Genomic DNA, 21221 nt, shown 5'->3' on the forward strand with positions numbered 1-21221 from the left:
CCACGCATATTATTATAAATATTTGATATAATATATATTGTATTTAGTTACCGCATATTTCCCCCCCACGCATAATGTTGGATATGGAAAAACGCATACTTAACAACCACAACCACCCCCCGGATCATACATGTAAATATCCACTCTTGTAGTATACAAAACACCTTTTAAATATTCAAAGAGTCCAGAATTGATACCAATGTGGTAAACTGTTATCAGAAATTAAGCCATTTATGATCAGTAATTGTGTGTTTAATTTTACCTTGAAATTAGAATTTGATATAAATTGATCATTTCATTTTTTAAAATTTGGTGTCTTACAATAAGCTGTCTTTATTCCCTAGCATCATGGTATCAATCATTCTTGTAAATGAATTTCTTCATGATTGTCCTTCACCTTTGACCTTGAGATTAATAGGTATCTTCCCATCTCATCCACAAAGTATGAATAAAATATGAAACAAAGATTCTATGTGCACTATGACCTTTTGTATAGCTCTACTATGACCTTTTAACCTAAAAGTCTTTCCCTCCCTACCTGCTTCTTCTGAAACGGGTATCAGGTAGATAACTGGAATGTTACATTGTATAAGGTGTCCACAAAAACCTGAACATTCAATCACCGACTGTGACCTTGACCTTAACCTATGACCTTTAAACTAGAAATGAATTATTTTCCTCCATCTACCATCTATTATTGAGAATAAGAAAAAAAGGAATGATTCTATTGATATGGTGTGTACAATATTGTTACATTCAATCATTGACTGTGACCTTGACATGACCTTTTGACTCAGGTTTGGACTCGGAAACCAAAAGAGATTTTCCGTATCTCACTTTTTATCATGATAGTAGATAAGAAACCAGTATATGAAATAACTCTGTCTCTTTACATGTACACACGTCTCCATATAATTATTACGCACGCTGTGTGTATGCACGCATGGGCAAGTTACGAAATCCTCTATAACCTAACTACCAGGGGAAAACAAAATGTAACACAACAGCATTTCACAGTATTCAATTTCGAGACAGATTTACCTAATAATGCCAAGGACAAAATTTCCCAATATAAGGTACCTACAGGTTAATATGCATTAAACAAGTTCCGGATTATCAACTTGTAAGCATGGTGTGCTGTTTTTATTCTAAGTGATTTGTGTACATCTTTTATGCATATTCTCAAAAGCTCAATTAAACTTTCTTCTACAAAATTACGGATTAAATAATTTTTATTTTTAGTCATCCAAGCCCTGCATGCACATTTCAAATAAATGTCCCATTATGGAAACCTACATTTTCCTCAGTGTTTCCTCAATGCTGCAATTTGCTCTAGGTGCCATTAGTATCAGAAACTTAAAGGAGGTCAAACTCTCTATTCATATTATATTAGTAAATACATTTTAAACTCTTAGTAAGACAGTCCTTCGCCACATCATAAGTAGTGGTATTATCTAACATAGGACAGCCCTGAACCATGTTATAGGTGAATAAATGTAAAAAACAAACTTTAAATAGGTCAAACCTTAGCCATATCAAAATACTAGTGGTATCATAAACTAAATGTAGGTCAACTCTTAGCCACATCGATATAGTAAACACACCAATGATATCAAAAATATGTACAGGACAGACCTTCAACACGTTATATTTGACCTATAGTGAAAATAGCAAAAGGATGAATATCAGTAAAACTCTGAATGCTCCCTGAACTGCATCTAACCAATTAACTACTTCATATGATGACCGACTCGCATAATAATCAATAACTGTTGAAATGAATTATTTTTTTCATATACAAGGTCAAGGTACATATGTTGAGTGACCTTGACCTTTACAAAATGACACAGGACAGACCTTCCCCACGTTATGTGTACTTAAATTGACATGATGTCAGTATAAGACGGGTGGTCAACCCTCATCGTCGGTGGTCAGCCCTGTGCTGCTGCCAAAACTATGGGGGTTTGTTTTAGGTCAGACTTTTACTATTTTACGTAATGCTTGCTCTGACTTTTCGTAAGATCTAGAATACTACATATATATACTATGTATATTCTCTATCGTCATACTCAGTGTTGGAATACTGTGTGTAGGTAAAGGTTCCACAAACTCTTGCCGATGGACTAACCTCATTACATCTACTAAATACTGTAGGACACTGGTTACACTTTATCTCTTTGTAATTCATTACCTCCAGTTTTTGGAACAGTAATCGCGTTCTGTTAATCCATTTCATACTACTTCCAACTTCATTTCAACATTTCAGCCCTACATGCACTGCAAAGGGCTTTAATTTCGCGGGGCTAAAATTTCGCAATTTTTATCGTTCAGTATTTTCAGATGGTGTAAATTTCGCGGATAAACCCCTTAAAAAAGTTTCTTGTTTATCCCCAAATACTTTGAACAGCACTTTGCAATGGTTTTATTTTTGCGATTGTTAATAAATATCGCGAATATAGTGAAAATAAAACCCAAGCGAATATTCCCTCTTTACAGTACTTCAACAAAGATATCCGATAAATGAATAAAGTGCACCGCTAGGGTACATCTAAATGATGCATATCTATCTTCGTATACTCAAAGCCACAACCAGTGATTCCGTCATTTGCAATGACACTGGAATAAAATTGCTGCAACATACAATGAAGTTCTCTATATTGGGCCAGGACACACTACTGCCCACACGTATGCATTGACAGACAAAATTTCATAATCCTGGGTTGCACAAATTGAAAGAGATAAACCATACATAACTTTATAGTACGTAGCCATTAAATTCAAAAACGAAATCACCGTGATCTATTTACCTGTTGGCCACGACGATCTCCTGTAAATTTAAGACTTGAGGACTATACCTTTTCCTTATAAGAGCAAGTCTCAACCTTTCCAGAAAAATCACCAACTTAAAAGAACAAGCCCAGTTAGAATTTCTCAAGAAAAATGACAATAGAACTTAAACACTGCCATCATTTCAACAACACTTCATCCTTAAAAAAGATAATCCAAACGAACAAAAGGTGACAGCTTCTAATGAGTATCTATCTGTTAATCATAAATCCTAATCAGATGGGGCTAAGGGATGACCCACATTTCTTCAAAATTGAAAAAAACACATACATTAAAAGAGAAGTGACAGTGTGCCTTCAGAGGAATTAGGAGGAGAAAAAAATTCATGGAGAGGAAAAAAAAAAGAAAAAAAGGAATTTGCATGAATTTTAGTGAAAGAGCCATTAATAAGAAAATCTGCAGAGACATTTAGAATTGTATATTATAGTTTTTTGATGTATAATGCATGAATGATGAACCGCTATTGATATGTGCTGTTCATACATGTATAAGTCAACTCATGAAATGTATCACACCCTATAATCAGTATGATGATACATATAACATCATATAGTAGAATTTTCTTTTTTTCTTCAAAATATCATTTATATTTTTCCTCTTCTAAATGAAAAATGTTTTTAAAAAGTTAAGAAATTGAGCATGCTGTTGAAATTACAAATAAATACATATCATAATATGGACTTGTACATACTTTGTCGGATAGAGAACTAGTCTCGTTATGAACCAGACAACTCCAAACACAGCAAACAGTACATCACAGAGTCGCTGGAATTTGATGTACTTGGCCATCTTAGCTGCCTATAGAAACAAAAAACGATTTTTATTACACAGACGACAAAAAATATCAATCTAGGGAGTGTGTTTGCTCTACTCTTTATTTTGTAATCTTTATAGCATTTATAAGATTGATCACTGTTTGTTATCTTCACTTTTTCCATGTATAGATATATCAAACTGGACCCTGAGAAATGACCTTGACATTTTCCATAACGTAGCTTTACCTTGACCTTTGTGGTTACAAGTATAACAATGTTTTCATCTAGGGCTAAAACGATTTACCGAAATATTGATACTGTTCAATATAAATGCTCGATTCAATGTTCGATTAATTGTCTCAATCTTCGGTTCGAGATGTTTTTTTATAAAATCAGGTTCGGTAAAATACATCTGGCTTGACCTGTACTTCTTATTTTTACATGCGTGAGGGACAAAATGGCATCCAATAAAGGTCAGATTGTCGTTAGCCTCAAGGCTGACAAAAACAAAAATGAACTTAATCAGTTTAAACTACAGAGCCAACAGGCATCTTACCGTTCAGTGGTTTGAAAATATCAATATGCTTTTAAAATCGTGATTGTGAATCTTCATATTAAATAAATATTTCTTCAAAATTATCATTGGTTTCTTCTGTAAAATGTATCGTATCGAAAATATTGAATGGTGGTATAAGTATTGCAATGTGTACCATATCGTGAAGAGGGCGTATCGTTTCAGCCCTATTTTTAATCTTTATAGCAATTGACGACTAACCTCCAACCAATAGTCTACAGCATCATGTATACACAACACTAGTGTTCCAACCCGGACAAAATTTCCGCACCAAGAAAAGGCCAACAGTAATATCGTCGCACAGTGATGTGCAAACATTTCCCAGAAATCCTGTAACAAAGACAGTTCTCAATATTTGATTACACTGAAAAAATGTGCATGTCGAAACCATATTACGATTTCACAGACATTGTCGTCTTGTTTGGGAGGTACCCCTTGTCTGCATCAAATTAAAGCTTTGATATTGCTCTACGAACACCCCATTTCTTCGACAACATTCCGTTAAGGAGCACGACAATTTGCATCATCCAATGCGAGTCACCGTATCAAAATTTTCAAGAAAAAATGATCTTTTCTGTGTTTAGTGAACATCTCACGTGAATTTTGTCGTGTTCCGTGTCGGAATTTACGACAATGACATCACTGGGACGCGTCTTACCTTTCTCTTTACATCCATGAATTGTGAAAACATTAGCGACCAGTAAAAGGATATCTCAATCATGTAATACCAGAATACACCAGTGGATAAGTGCTGAAAATTAACAACGCAAATACAATAAATTCCAAATGGTCTATTCTCATCAATTAATATGTAAATCTCATGACTTCACCCCCCCCCCCCCAACAACTTAAATTTTTCACTGTGTTTATCTTTTAATTATATATATACTCAGTGTTGTTGAATCCAAAGTGAGTTAATTGGTATCAGATGGGAAAATCTATTTATTTAACAAACATCTGTTTTATAAATCATTCTATGGAAGTATCCTAGCAACATATGTACTTTTATACTGTAAAGGATCAGGAAAAACTCACATGTTTAGGATACCCAACCCAGCACTGAATAGAATCTGAAAACCAGGGTTTCTGGAATGAAGAATATACAGTAAATTGTCACAAATAGTACTCATTCAATTTACACTGAAAACCAGGGTTTCTGGAATGAAGAATATACAGTAAATTGTCACAAATAGTACTCATTCAATTTACACGGATTCAGTTACATTTAGAAAGGGTCCAAGTGATCTACAATGCTGATTTCAAAACTAATCAACATCTATTAGCATTGTATGAGTACTGTACACAATATATAAAATACATTTCAATATCAGAAAACAGTGAAAGTGAAGGACATTGGACCATCAGACCTGGCCAGTAAATTTACACTCGGATTGATTTCTTTTGTGGGTAATTTTGACTGGGTAATCTATCCCCAGAGAGAAATGGAAATCAGAAACAACAGAAGTTGCCAAAGTTAATATGAAATCCAAAGAATATGAGAAAAGACGTCCTGAAAGAAAATTTAATGCAATATGGCAGACAATCTGGCCTTAGCTTTTATTGGTGGTACATTTCTCGAGAGATGAATACATCTAAATGGAGATAATGAAGTCTTGCTTTATTATGTAGAACTTTCGGTCAGACAGAAAATGGTTTGGTCTTACAATAGCCAATGAGCAATAGGACCAAATGTCCTGTGTAGGTAAAACAAAAACTTCTGTATTCAATGCTACAACTAAACTGAGACAGACTTCAAGTCCGCAGAGGGCTTCGGTGATAAAAAAAAATGTTTATTGTGTGTGACCTTTCACCTAGTAGTGTGTGACCTTTCACCTGGTGACATAAGACTGGAATCCTGTTATTAAGTTAAAACACTTGGTAAGTCCAAAAGTGCTCATTGCTGTGATTCAGTTTTGCATTTTAAAAATTCTGGCCAAAAAAAACCCCCCAAAAACTAGAGCCCCGATAAGCTACACCTTACCGTATAACGGGTTATTTTTGCGCATCACAAATTTTGCAAAATTACCTCAAAACACTGTTATTTTTTATTTGCGTAGTTCTTTGTTTGCGATTCTCCAAGTTGAAAATTAATTGACAATTGACAGGTTTTGAATTTGTACAGAACAGACCTCACTGTTACGCGTGTTGTCACTCAACAAGTTAACAGGTGCGTGTACAGAGTGATAACACCTGGCCATTGTTTAAGATAATTAGTACTACACCTGAGGTGGTGAGTTTCTTCTCGCAGATTTATTTGTCTTGTAACATATGGTACAGAATTAGTGTAAATTTTATGCGATTTGAATTGTTTGCAATTCAAATATACCCACAAAGAGAACGAAAATTGGATTATCGCGACCCCCCCCCCCCCCCCCCCCCACAAAAAAAAAAACGTTATATGGTATGATGACTGCCCCAGGCTTTCCATGTGTGTGTAAACTTCCTGGTTTGTTTGGGGATTCAGGATGCTTGACTGATCATGCTTTGAAAGAATTAGTGAGTAAATACTTAAGTTTCAAAGCCATTGATAAACAATTGTGTTTATCTATGGACTGCAGCTAATTAATCTCTATAAAATTTACTTCCCTAGACAGCTGGGATATGTATCAAACAAAACCTTGACAAAATTCGAACGTCAGTTGTGCGGCTCGGATAAACTCTTTGTTAACACCAGGAACATCAATTGCATATTGAACAGTGTGTTCCAAAAAAAAGAAATTGAGGTATTATTATAAAGAGTTACAATACAAACAAAGAAAAAAAAACCAAAACCCCCAAACAATTATGACAAATATGGACAAGTTCATGAGTGAAATTCATATATGAATGCAATTCAACAGATTATGTAAATAAACAAGAAAGTTAAGTTACACACAGATGCAGATAAATTATCATGGGCTGTCAAATGCTACAGTTTATAGGACAGGGTCTGGGCTATCAAAGGTACAGTTTATGGGGCAGGGTCTGGGCTATCAAAGCTACAGTTTATGTGACAGGGTCTGGGCTATCAAAGCTACAGTTTATGGGGCAGGGTCTGGGCTGTCAAATGCTACAGTTTATGGACAGGGTCTGGGCTGTCAAATGCTACAGTTTATGTGACAGCGTCTGGGCTATCAAAGCTACAGTTTATGGGGCAGGGTCTGGGCTATCAAAGCTACAGTTTATGTGACAGGGTCTGGGCTATCAAAGCTACAGTTTATGGGGCAGGGTCTGGGATGTCAAATGCTACAGTTTATGTGACAGCGTCTGGGCTATCAAATGCTATAGTTTATGGAACAGGGTCAAGATCCCTTTAGATTGGGAAATTTATCAGCATTTTCTGTTCAAATTGTTTTATTTTTAAATTAACATCTAATCACCCAAGTCTTTTTTTCAGTTAAATTAGTTCCACCATAAGATTTTGTGAAATCAATGATTTATTTAATTAGATTTTAGCTGCAGAACTGTAGCTCTCTGAAAAAATATTTTGTCTGTTATGTCAAAATATTTTTTCAGAGAGCTACAGTTCTGCAGCTAATTAGATTTATGCATGATAAGAACATAAATTTTGTTGGAGTCTTTTCCAATAGTTATATTGTAAAAAATCTTGTTAAAGAAAGTCATTGATTATTCATATATCTAAGTAAAACTTTCGAAAATTTCAAAAGTTTGAGTTATACAATGTATATGAATTATCAATGACCTTGAATCCAAGGACAATAACTCTGTTTTCATTGATCTCAATATGAAGTCCATTATGCAATAGATTTGCTTTACTTTTCACAGATATTTTGTATATTTTTGTAAAGAACCAGTTATCATTACCCATTACTGATAATCGATTATGGTTTTTGGTCCAATTGCCCATCACTATGAGAAAGGTAACAAGATTTCACTGTGCGTATCACTTAAACGTGTGTTTCTTTTGAATCAAAGTGAACACTATCGTAAACAGTCCCTGAACTGAGAGAATAAATAAATCATAAAACATTAACAGACAAAGTGATTGGTACCGGGCTCCAGCATTAATTGCCGAGCGACTACACACATATATTATTATCCAAATTAATCTCTTTAATATCAAATTAAAATAATGCTTAGTTACTCACATCCCATAAAACTGCTACACCATATACAAAAATACTAAAATAGAAGAAGAATCGCCATCTGAAATAAAAATTATATCTTTATTAGCATTGTACATGATTGACAAAGTCTTACAACACATGTACTATAAAGCTGGTCATTTCTGCTACAGATAAAGTTTTGAGCAATAAATTCATCAAATATATTTCATAAAACATGTTAAACTGGATCTAACCCCTGAAAAGTATTACCACATCATATCCATTAAAATTATCACATATTTCATTAACATGATATGATATGCAAGCAATAAAGTGCACCACTAGTAATTATTACCATATCATATCCATTATCACATATTTCAGCAACATATGATATGCAAACAATAAAGTGCACCACTAGTACACAACACACGAATCTGGACCTACATTCATATGATAGAAGCCCTAGGAGCGAGTTTTACAAAAGAACTTACGACCAACTTTACATACTGGAATTTTCCAGTTTATTGTAAGATCATTCACTCCAAATGCAAAATAGTTTTTTTAAGATATTGAAAATTAATTTAAGCCCCAGAAAAGTTTTACTTCATTAATTTTAAGTAATAACTGTGTAATATTAATTAAGATTAAGATAATTTAAGTTGTTTTGTAAAACAGGCCCTATAAGTCTAGACTAGGTCTCACAGTGTCCAAGGTGATCCAGAAACAAATGCATAAATGCATAGCCAAAATATCCAGAAGAAGGTCACAGTGACCTATTTTTCCATCATGACAAACCCAAGCCCCCCCCCCCCCCCCCCCCCCCCCCCCCCTCCGGTTCAATCAACTGAGGAGATTTGATTGTCTAAGACCTCAGAGCATGAAAGGTATGATCCCCACACAATTTGTATGTGTATAAACATAAAATCACAAAATGATGGCAGTGACCTAGTTTTGGTTCACCACACACCTTTAGCACAACATGCTTTGACTGATCCTGTTCGATGGTCCTCGGCTTTACAGTATGACAGGTATGATTTGGACAAGATTTGAGCTTACTTGTATAGCCAGAAAATTCCAGACAGGGTCACAGTGACCTCATTTTGGTTCATGGCACACCTTCCACCCCCAGGATGCATCAACTGACCATGTTTGACATTCCCAACAGGTTTTCCTATCCATCCGTTAGTTTTTTGTGTCTGGGTCATATTAAAAAGGAGGGGGAGGGGGGTGTCTTTTACATTCTTCATTTCTCACTAGATTGACAGTCGTCAGAAGCCAGGACTTTATACATAAAAGTCAGAATTGATATAGGGAGATTGTTCTGTTTGTAGGTCTGATGAGTGACAACACATCAACAAAACCTGTAACTTTAACAGTATACCAGCGTTACATTTCTATCTGACTACAGTACAGACCTGTATTATAAATATGTATAGTATCTGATAACTCCCCACCAGAGGTCATATTCTGGTGAACTTTCTATATATTTATAACATATCATACAAAGCACTTTAGTCAGATTGTTTACATTTAGCAGTACATTGATGAAAAGAACCAGCAATTTCTTTATCTACATGTAAAACAAAATCTCCACATATATACTGATTTCATTATTGCACACTTACGAGGCCTCTGTGAAGCGCTTCATTTGACTTGGACGTTCTTGATTTCGTTTCATTCGAAACCATCTCTGTATCTGACGCTCTGTCATATCTGTTTGTTTTTCCAATGCCTGTACATAACATGAAAGATTAATTGTACATTGTTTTTCATTCCTCTCCAGATGGCCCAATAACACTTAAACAGTACTTTTTAACAAATGTTTCTAAACCAAACAAATTCGTCTAATTTACCTGAAAGTGTAACAAGATGAATTCTTATGTAGCATATAAATAAACATTACAAAAGAAATCTTTTTCTCACATTATCACCAGTGTGAGATCGACTTTACCCATGTGAGATTTTTCTGTCTCACACTGCTGCGACATCATTTGATTGTGACGTCATATATTCTTTATGATTTACGTTACCCGGTGAAGTAAAGTATTTTGCATTGTTTAATGTATATATATAGCTTTCTGTTGGACAACCATGGGTTTTTTAGTTTACACTTACAGTGTAAACCAGTTTCGGGTATGCTCTTTCTGCCTGTCTAATTAATTTTGCATAGAAGTTCAAATGAAGATTTTGATAATTTTGAATTTTCTCAAAGCTCCTAAATTTATGCACTAAACTGTAGGTAAAATGTGAGAAAAATAATCCTTCATTATTTACTCGTCTGGGATAGGGAAATTCCAACTCTGAAACAAGATTCGCTGTCTATAAGGACTCTGCAAAGCCTAGTCTTAGACTGATAATCTTGTCCCCTCGATGGAATTTCCCTATCTCACACGAGTATATAATGAAGGATTCTATTATTCTACCACTCCATCCCTCCAACCCTAAAAATATCTTAAAAACTCAATAATTAGTATACATTATACAAGTGTAATGAGGATTATGGGTCCCATATATCAGCCCAGTAGCTCATCTCATACTACATGGATTGCACAAAGTTCAGAGTTCAAGTCCTGTTCCTTCCACAGGCCCCAGTTCCTGTTACACACATAATCAACATAGCCTTAACTGAGCCTCTCTTGTGAAATCCTGGATCCACCCTTCTACTTCCTATAACGTTGCAATGTACATTTGCATTATGTGATTGCATAATCGCTTTGTGGCACCCTGGACAATGACTGATGATATATCCTGACCACTGACCTCATTCACAAGGAGGAAAACTATAATTACTTGTAGTACACAACACAGCAAATACTCAGAGTGACACCTGGGTAATATTGGTGTAAATAATTGATATCTAGTCACTTAGCTCTGACCTCCAGCTTCAAAATAAAAGAGCATGCAGCATACCTTAATTGTTTCTTCTGTTGGAAATTTCTTGATTTTGTAAGAATTATCCAAGGCACTAATTTGTGGGGCGATCTTTGGTTTGCCATCCTTAATACCAAAATATAATCCTATTGGTCTAGCTATTAAGCTGAAAAGAGAGGAAACATATCATTTAATTAGATACGTGTGATGTCTACCAGATCAAGCGAGAAATCTCCCTGATCCAAACTTAATACATGCATGTATATAAAAGGCAAAGTAAAAGGCCCATGGGTATTCAAAGTCACCTGGGTATCACAAAGCCTAAAACATAAATTAGAAGTGTCATGTGCAGATAGTGCCGTGTGTAGATAGTGCAGAGTGCATATTTAGAAATTAAACTGAATGTTCTTGTGGTCAAAAGATAATTTTTAATCCTTCTGATTCTAGTTATTGGCAACTGACAGTTTCAAGAAACATCTGAATTATATCCCTTTGGAGAACTCTCGTACACAGTAAGACACGAAACAATTTAATGTTTACATGTGTGAGTGGGACAAATATTCATCACTGCATAAGTGGACGTGCTCAGCAAGTTTCTCATACGCAGTTCCATCAAAAATTCGACTGATACACAAACTAAGTAAATGAGGGGTATTCATGGAGTAATTAAATACATGGAATTCTTATTATACATGTATCACATTATTTCATTGTTCGTATGTATCATATCTAGGATATTACATGCAAATACATGAATTGTGTGGCATTGTTTTAATGTTTTCACTTTACTTCAATTTTTTTTGTTTTGATAGTACTTTGTATTTCTTACTTTTATAAATTTAAATAGAAGCCGCTTAAAATATATCTTATTGTCTCTTCACTGACTGTAGGTCCATTCTGTCCCACTTTGACATTGAAAGTACCACTAATTGCACCTCCTACACAGAAGAGCTTTCATCTCGAAATGAGTCTGGAACAGTACAAATATGCACCTTCATTGTTATTTAAATATTCAGAAATAGAAAAAAAAAGAAGATTTTTAAACGTTTAATGCATTTTCGTCTACATGATCAATATTGAAAGTCACACAATTAATGTACAAATAAAACAATTTATCTAGGAGTATGTTTTCATAACAAGTACTACCACATGATAGTGGAAAAACTAGATTAGGAACATGGCTCTTCAATTAAATATTACCCAATGAAATGCTTTGTACCATGCTTGGTTGAAATTGTTCTAGCAGTTCTATTTAAAGAAGGCCGACAGTCAACAGACAGACTCCAAACTAAACACAAACTTTGGCTTTTGAATAACATTAAATGCAACTGAAATCACAAGATCCGTGTAATATGAGAAACCCCCATGTTTTTGGAGAATAGATTTGCCTATAGTTAGGAGACATGTCTGTATACTGATGGGTGAATCGGTACAGACATGTATAAGTAAAAAAGAATATTGATTTCAATTTTCTAAAAAAAAATTCCCAATACCCTTTAAACATGCCCAATGACACAAGTAACTCTACACCGTTTTTCCACATCATTGACTTCAAAATATTAAGTTTGCAAGCTTCCAAGAATATGGAAACAACACCTAGCATCATTTATTCAGTTGATACTATGATTTCATTACCATTGTAACCTAATCATATTAGAAGTCATATCTAATCACACACAAAAAAAATTACACGAGAAGATACCACTCCAAACACCAGGTCACGTACATTACAGTAACTATATACCCTGGATAGCATGACTATAAGGTAACATCTGATAACTACATGCAGTGTAAAATTGATTAAAAATACTGTTCGACCGCCGGAATTGTTTTATGTCCATCTGCAGTCCTCCGTTCATGTTTTTATCTTCTAGCAATATCATTGATAACTTTTCTTTATTATTACTCGGCTGACAGGAGACAAAGTCTATTCATTAACTCAATTGATCTATTTACACATTTTAACCTAAAACAGTGTGCATGCAGGACAGTCAAGTAGTGCTTAAGGGAGCTAGGTCAATGTTTTCTCTTCATCTACTTTAACAATCACAAGGTTTCCAAACTTCAAGGTCCTCTCTTTGTGTGTTATCAGCTGAAATAATTGTAGAACAGTGAACTTAGTAGAAACTACAGATTTAGGGGTCATTATACTGCTGACCGGTTCAAAGTTCACCATTCTGACTTCTATAGCTACCATGTGACAGGCTAGTGTATCCAACAAACTCAGCATCACCTAGTAACTCAAAGACTATAGTAATTCTCATTCTAATACATACACATTCTAATACCTACAACTCTTAATAAATTGCTCGACATTTTCATCTTATTTTGTTGGAGTGTTTTTCATTATGCTACGAAATGTTTGCATTTTATATGTTACATTTTGCCTAATATGACATCACAATTTGCTTGATCAGTGTATTAGCCAATCAAAATGCAGATTACAAATTAGTTGTATCAGAATGACATGCATATTATCTTACATTAATTTATTAGTTTTCATTAACATGAAGCTGTAAGCTGTACAAGTTTCATATTTTTTGTTAGCTATAAAGAAAAAACCTCTATACCATGCAGGCTAAGAATGTTCATGAAGTTTTATTTCGCTGCAGTAATACAGATACTGACTGATTATAAAGTCAAATAAAGAAATGTACTTGTTCATTTGTAATTATTATACTATATGACAACAGCACTATACACCTTACTATATGGCCCAGTACACACACAGTACAGTACTAGTACCAGTAAATCACTTGTATCCTGGGCATTTGGGCAGTATATTCTATTTAACCTGCAGCTATAGATTGATCAAACATTAATCAAATCCCTGCTGACCAAACAAGTGTATAAATACATACACACTGCCCATCTGAACTCGTCAGCAGACAAGCTAGAACTGACTGAACACCTTTAGGACTCTGCAAAAGCACTCACTATAAGAGTTTTTGGTTATCGATGCACATGATGCCTGAACATGAACACTTACATCTTATAGCCTGAACACTTATACCTTATATCCTGAACACTTATACCTTATAGTCTGAACACTTATACCTTATATCCTGAACATTTATACCTTATATCCTGAACACATACACCTTATAGCATGAACACTTACACCTTATAGCCTGAACACTTACACCTTATAGCCTGAACACTTACACCTTATAGCCTGAACACTTATACCTTATAGCCTGAACACTTACACCTTATAGCCTGAACATTTACATCTTATAGCCTGAACACTTACACCTTATAGCCTGAACACTTATACCTTATAAACTGAACATTTATACCTTATAGTCTGAACACTTATACCTTATAGCCTGAACACTTATACCTTATAGCCTGAACACTTATACCTTATAGCCAGAACACTTATACCTTATAGCCTGAACACTTACAACTTATAGTCTGAACACGAACATGTACACCTAAAATACAAGAGAACCACCATACAGCAGCACACATGACACCTGCTTAAAAGTGAAAGTGAAAGCCCGAGTCAGACATTAAGGTGATTATATTTGTATCAAAAGAAAACATAACCCTTCCTGTAAAAGACACTATTTAATTCTTCCCTAATCCTCTACCAATGCCTTGCCCATATATCATGCCCATGTCTGTGCCAAAAGCCAGGATTCACTCCACAACAATATTTGAATTTATAAAGGACATATACACAAATCAACCCGAGTGTCTGCAACCTCTCAAGGTTGAAAGACCACAAAAATATGAATTGCTACGTGTAATTATTTACAGGTTTTAATACTGAAATTAAAGACAGTATAATTTCTTTTTTTTAAAAGACCATTCAATGCAAATAATTTCATCTATAAACACAACACTTGTATGCTTCGTGTATGTGTGTGTGTGTGCATTAAATTTAAATCCCACACCATGGTATTCCAAGCCATCAATCACATGGTTCTATAATTTTGTCAATAAAAATTTTCCAGCGGGCATAATCTTAATGAGGCGGGTGGCAATTTCAAACAAACTATATAATTTTATTTTGGCCTCACATGGATTAATTATAGAAGCCTGCTCATAAACAGCACCTGCTGACCTTACAGTAACATCCATTGGAAAAGAGGTACAAACAGTGACCTAATTATAATCCGATACAAAGTACATATATACTATACAAATTATTGAAAAAGGTGTCCTGAAGTCTCCATAAAATTGTCTAAATACAAACAATAGCCGACTCGGTCTTCTGAATAAACTTATAGCTTTGTAACAATCACACATTTATATAAATTCAATATCAATTTCAATGTATTGATTTTATAATCAAGTCTATATACTCATTAATTATAAAAAAAAAAAAAACTTTGATTTTGTGTAAACTGTGCCAGGTACTCTTTAATTAAAAAGAAAATGAACTCTGCTTCTGCAAAGATTGTGTAGGTGTTTTAAATGACCCTGGGATATATGTCTGCACTTGTATACAGACACCCTACTCTTAATACTGCAAGAACTCATATTTTCCATCCAGTGGGGATCCGGGTTAGAATAGGTCCTCAGTACCCCCTGCTTGTCGTAACAGGTGACTAAATGGGGCGGTCCTTTGGATGAGACCGCAGAAATTGAGGTCCTGTGTCACAGCAGGTGTGGCACATATGATAAAGATCCCTCCCTGCTCAATGGCCATAAGCACCAAGCATAGACCTAAAATTTGCAGTGCTTCACCAGCAATGGTGACATCTCCAAATGAGTGAAAAATTCTTGAGAGGGACGTTAAACAATTTTTTAAAAAAAAATCACATTTTCCTAATAAAATGGAATAATAATTTATTTCGAAAAACAATTAGAAGTTTCACTTCAGCCTTAGAGGCTATTGCACCACTAATTATAAAATTTTGCTGTAATACCCTGTTATAAAACATGTATGAAGATATTTCTGTATTTTCAACTAGTACTGCTTAAAAATGTCCCTTGACATTTGTACTAGTCTAAGATTGATTTATTTCATATGTCTGTAGACAAATTATTTGATCTTGTGTCTGTCTGAATCAAGAAGTTAATTACTCCACAAAACCATTTGTCACAAAGGAATTCTGTAGATGCACATGATGAATGAATTGTAATATACATGCTGTACACACATGTATGGTAACATAACATTATTATACATGAACACATTAGTAAAAGTATCAACAAGCCCTCCAACACACACGATATAACAAGCAAATGTATATCTCAATGTGTTAATTGTCAACTGCATACATTTCATCAGTTATTATGATAGTTTTGTTTGTAACTTTGTTAAAACTTTAGATCAGTTCAATATTACAACTGACTGTAGAGTATATTGTGTAGTAGTGTACTATATTCACTCTCCGATCAGTTACAATGCAGTCCGGAATAAGTAAGACATTGTTTATGTATAAAGAATAACATATTTATAATCATTAGCTCTTGAAGAAAACAACTGATGAGTCATGCTATAATTAAACCCCTAACACTATCTCTGTTAAAAAATCATAACCACTTTTCCTGATTGTTTCAACTAGAGAAATTTTCTACTTTGACGTATCATATCCATGAGCCCAGAGAAAGTGAACTGAAGTGTGTATTGTTAGTCTAGTTTTTTATGTTTGTGTAATTCAGGAGCATTAGAGCTGGGCTAGGTTCTTCTGTACTAGATGTCGACAATTATATTGTAATAATTTTCAAGTAGTATACAAAACTTAACATTTTAAACGAAGTTTTTAATATTTGAATGGTCAGGATATACCTAGCTTTGAACTCAATCTTTCAACGTTCCACATTTTTTGTTATCAATAGTAACGTGATCCACAATTTTTACCTCAGTAGAGACAATTCTTATAATTTTGTTCTGATGACGACCACCCCCTGGTCGAGACCAGTCAACCAATAAAGTGTATCCTGCGTTCTCATTATGTGTTGGTGATCTGTTTTAATTCTTTAAGTTTATACTTTGGATACAGACCCTGCTGAATACCACGTGATATCCACTTGTGAGAATCTTCCACAATTTTAACCTCAAGGTGTTGGTCTCCAGTTTTGACTTTGTTTGCATTTTCAATCTTTCAACAGTACAAGCTATTCAATTATGATCCATATTCAGAAGGGTTTTAAAGAAAAAGAAAAAAAGATTTATTCTTTTTAAATTTCATTTTTTGAACATCTTAACCCTTACTGAGCAAACATGGTATAAAAATGTGTTGACTGTGCAAACCTGTCCTCTGAGCACCATTGTGTACCCTTATACACTGTTTACAAATAATGGGCTATCCAAAAAACTTGATTTAAATGTTCCATCTCAGTAAGCTGATTTACTGATAAGATCTTATCCATGTACTATTAATCAGGATAAGAATTTATATATCTAATCCCCTGACTAGCTGACCTTTACTCAACCGGAGTTATGCCTCTTGTTTGATGAACACTTAAGATGATTTAATAAAGAACAAATAGTATTGTAAACATGTTTGGCATCATGTAAAACAATATGATGCACAGTGTACACAGTAGATACAAGACATGTTTACTTATAAAATTTTGCAAGATTTTCACTTCTCTCAACTTGAAATTTCTGGATCTGCACATGACATACATGTACATTAATGTCATGTTTTGGCTGCATTTCATGCATGTACATAATTATGCAACAGGGAGAAAATGCAACGGACCAGACCGTGATTTGAACCCGGGCCCCTTGAATCTCTAGTCAAGTGCTCTACCAACTGAGCTAACTGGCCAACAACGATCGAACCCAGCTGACCACCACATTCCTCCCTCCTTAAATTGCCTTCTTCCTCGAAGACACAGCCCAGATTCTTTTTGGCCCTGGCAGAACTTTCACATGTAAATCCAGAGGTGGTATATGGTACTAAATGTAACAGAAAGGGAGAAAATCTATGGCTGGACAGGGAATCGAATCTGGAAACCCTTCATAACTAGTCAGGTGCACTAACATGATACAGATAATCATTCATTATTTCAACTACATGTATTTTTCAATAAGATATTCTTCATAAGTTTAAGGATTGAAGAGGACTTCGCACCACACAGTGCTACCTTGTACTTAAGCCATGGAGAACAATTTAAACCATCCAATGTTTTCCTAAAGTTGTTTGCCAAAAACCTGGCATTAAAAAACAAAAATTTCAAGAACATTTATGGATAATGTGTATTTAGTATCTGTATATGTATTTTAACTTCAAAATGTTCCAATTCCACACAATATAATTTAGATAAAACAAAGATAAAAGATACCTACCCAAGCATTTTTTTTTTAACATGCTGCATCTATTTCAGTTCAGATGATAATGAATCAAACTGATCCGGGATCAGTCAGACATTAACTTACATGGCATTAAATAAATGATATGTTGCAGAATAATTAAGTATATAAATTCAATATTTTTCATGTCATGTTTTCGCCTCTAGAATATAACATAAAACATGCATTCAAATACACACAGTACCTTATGTGATGTTAAGTTTCGAAATATTCAAATAATGATGAATATAAAGGTCATTACAAAATACACTTCATTAGAACTGCCACTGAAAATTCATAATCTTCTTCAGGTGTGGTAGCCGTGTTGTCTTTCAATAGCTCCAACTACCACACGTTTAATCACAATTCAATGATGTTTCAGCTACTTCAAGTAAGTTTGCTATGAACACAGATTGTATATCCCTTTGCTAACTACATCATTCAGAGTGGCACCCCCCCCCCCCCAAAAAAAACCAATAGCTAACTTGCATTTGCACAAATAAGTTTCCTGAGGGAACTTATAAATCATAACAACAGTTTACCACATGGCAAACCTTTAAATCTATGATCTTTTGCATCAAAACAAAATTAGGCCAATTCAGTCAAGATGTTTCCAATTATCCTATGGGAAATTAAAGCAAGATATTTGAGCACTTCATGGAGGGAAAACTATTGACAACTGAACACCATTTGATGTGTAAAATGTGTGGGATTCTTCAATTTGAAGTGCTTCTGTTAATAGCCTACACGGTAATCATGGGTTTTCAACGAATTTACAACCCCGATCATGTCTACAAACTAAACACTAGCATATATATCTTAGTAGGACCTACATTTACTATGATGATTTAGCAAGATATTTACATTTGGAAAAATTATATGAGTAACAAGTTCTAGCCTGCATAGTTTGCAAAATACGTGGAGAAAAGAATGATTTTCAAATGAAACATCACCTTGAATGTTCAAAATAAGGTAGAGTCTACATAACACGATGCTTAAAATTGACAGAGTTTATTCGGAATGACATGCCGACGCGTCGCACGGGGGTCTTCATTTTCAGTTTAGCATTTCGTATTTGCTTTTCTCCACAGCCGTATTTCTAAAAATGTTTTCATGATACGAGCCTTATATAGAAGAATAATTAAGGCATCACTCTAATGTAGTTTGCATCTAAACATCGTACGATTTCTCCGTTCGAGTTCTCTCGGGACACACCCTTCGATCACATGCTTTGACTCACCTTTCAAAAGATTTACGGACTGCAAATACAATTACTGCAAGAACAAGTGGGATGAAAAGATGTACTGCCTGAGGATAATATAAACCACCGTCTTTGTTTTCTAAATCTTTCCACGTTACATTCTCTGGTAACCAAAACCATTCACTCCAAAAAATGTCATACGCACTGCTCAACGCCATTATTTCTTCGATTTAAATATAAACTTCAAAACTGGTAACAGTAGCGTAATCGAATCCGGAAAATAATTATAACTATTTTTTAAAAAGTCATAAAATTAATATGATAAGATGAAACTGAACGAAAACAAACTAAGTAAAATGAATGCAATTTCCCGTATGAGATATAATTTATTCCCAGGAAAATTTATATATATATATTAATATATATATTTATATAGGTCGGGATTATTAATATGTTTCAACTTTTAAACATAACATCATAGATAATTTACAAGTCCCTTCTTTTTAAGAAATCTTATATTTGTACTTCATGATATAATTGATGAGTATTGTCAAAGAAAAGAAGGTAGCGTGTTTGCTTGCTTTGTTGATTTCCAGAAAGCTTTTGACTCATTCGTTCACACAGGACTAAAAATCAAGTTGCTTGAAGTTGGAGTTGGCTCACTATTCTATAATATTATTAAACGAATGTATGAAGTTAGCTAAGATTGCATTTGAATTGAGAACAGTGTTACAGCTAGATTTCTTCCGGATAAATTATGAGTTAAACAAGGAGATAGTTTTAGTCCAAACCTTTTTAAGATTTTCATTAATGATCTTCCAAACTATCTTGAAAAAATCGATTGATCCTGTTTACATCAATGGCTCACCTAAACACTGCTTGATGTATGCAGGTGATATTATTTTATTATCAACATCTGCAGAAGGATTACAATCAAAACTTAATGTCCTCGAGAAATACTGCGAAAAATTGGTGTCTTACTCTAACCCCAGATTAAACAAAAATTCTGGTACTCAACAAAGCAGGCAGACATAACAAACATGTTTTCAAATATCAAAATTATAACCTTGAATATGTACAACATTGTACATGTAGATATCTTGGTATATACTTTTGTGTAGATATATTGCAATTGGTCTATACTTTTGTGCATCAGGTATTTTCTCCTTTACTCAAAGTGAGTTACATAAAAAGTTCTAAAAGCATATTTCAAACTACAAAAAAAAAAATAAAAAATAAATAAATAGAGAAATTCTATCAATGAATACTAAAATCAAAACATCTCTAAATGTATTTGATCACACAATTAAACCAATTCTTTTGTATGGATGCGAGATTTGGAGATCATTCAATTGTAATAAATATAGTAAGTTCAGAACGGGAGATCATATCTCATTGGATCATAATTACTCTAATACCATATGTGAAAACCTTCACACAAAGCTATTTTCTTGAAGGCAAAACGAGAGTAACAAACAATTAAGTTAAAAAACATTAACATGAATAACACAATAACAAACAAAAAAGGGTGCGGTGCAGTGGCGGGTATAGAGAGGGCAAGGTGTGCAGTGGCAGATTTAGAGAAAGCAAGCAGTGCAATGGCAGATTTAGGGGGCAGGGGTGCAGTGGCAGATTTAGAGGGGCAGGGGATGCAGTGGCAGATTTA

At 34.3% G+C, this 21221-nt stretch overlaps 1 protein-coding gene across 4 annotated transcripts in view; it reads right to left on the bottom strand.

The window, feature by feature from the left end:
- LOC125665629 (ceramide synthase 5-like) overlaps positions 1-19802 on the bottom strand; it is a 38083-nt gene extending 18281 nt beyond the window's left edge. For 3 of the 4 annotated variants that reach the window (XM_048898374.2, XM_048898371.2, XM_048898373.2), the window contains exons 1-8: positions 19595-19801; positions 11136-11262; positions 9851-9957; positions 8265-8322; positions 5212-5262; positions 4835-4927; positions 4378-4506; positions 3539-3645 (exon numbers count right to left, since the gene is read on the bottom strand). In XM_048898374.2, coding sequence (XP_048754331.1) covers positions 3539-3645; positions 4378-4506; positions 4835-4927; positions 5212-5262; positions 8265-8322; positions 9851-9957; positions 11136-11262; positions 19595-19773 — 851 coding nt within the window. In that variant the 5' untranslated portion in view covers positions 19774-19801. Of the gene's footprint in view, positions 1-3538; positions 3646-4377; positions 4507-4834; positions 4928-5211; positions 5263-8264; positions 8323-9850; positions 9958-11135; positions 11263-19594 lie in introns of all 4 variants that reach the window. The other variant, XM_048898372.2, reaches the window with a different exon arrangement.
- Positions 19803-21221: the final 1419 nt, after the last annotated feature.

Source organism: Ostrea edulis, chromosome 10 (genome assembly GCF_947568905.1).
Source record: "Ostrea edulis chromosome 10, xbOstEdul1.1, whole genome shotgun sequence".
NCBI lineage: Eukaryota > Metazoa > Mollusca > Bivalvia > Ostreida > Ostreidae > Ostrea > Ostrea edulis.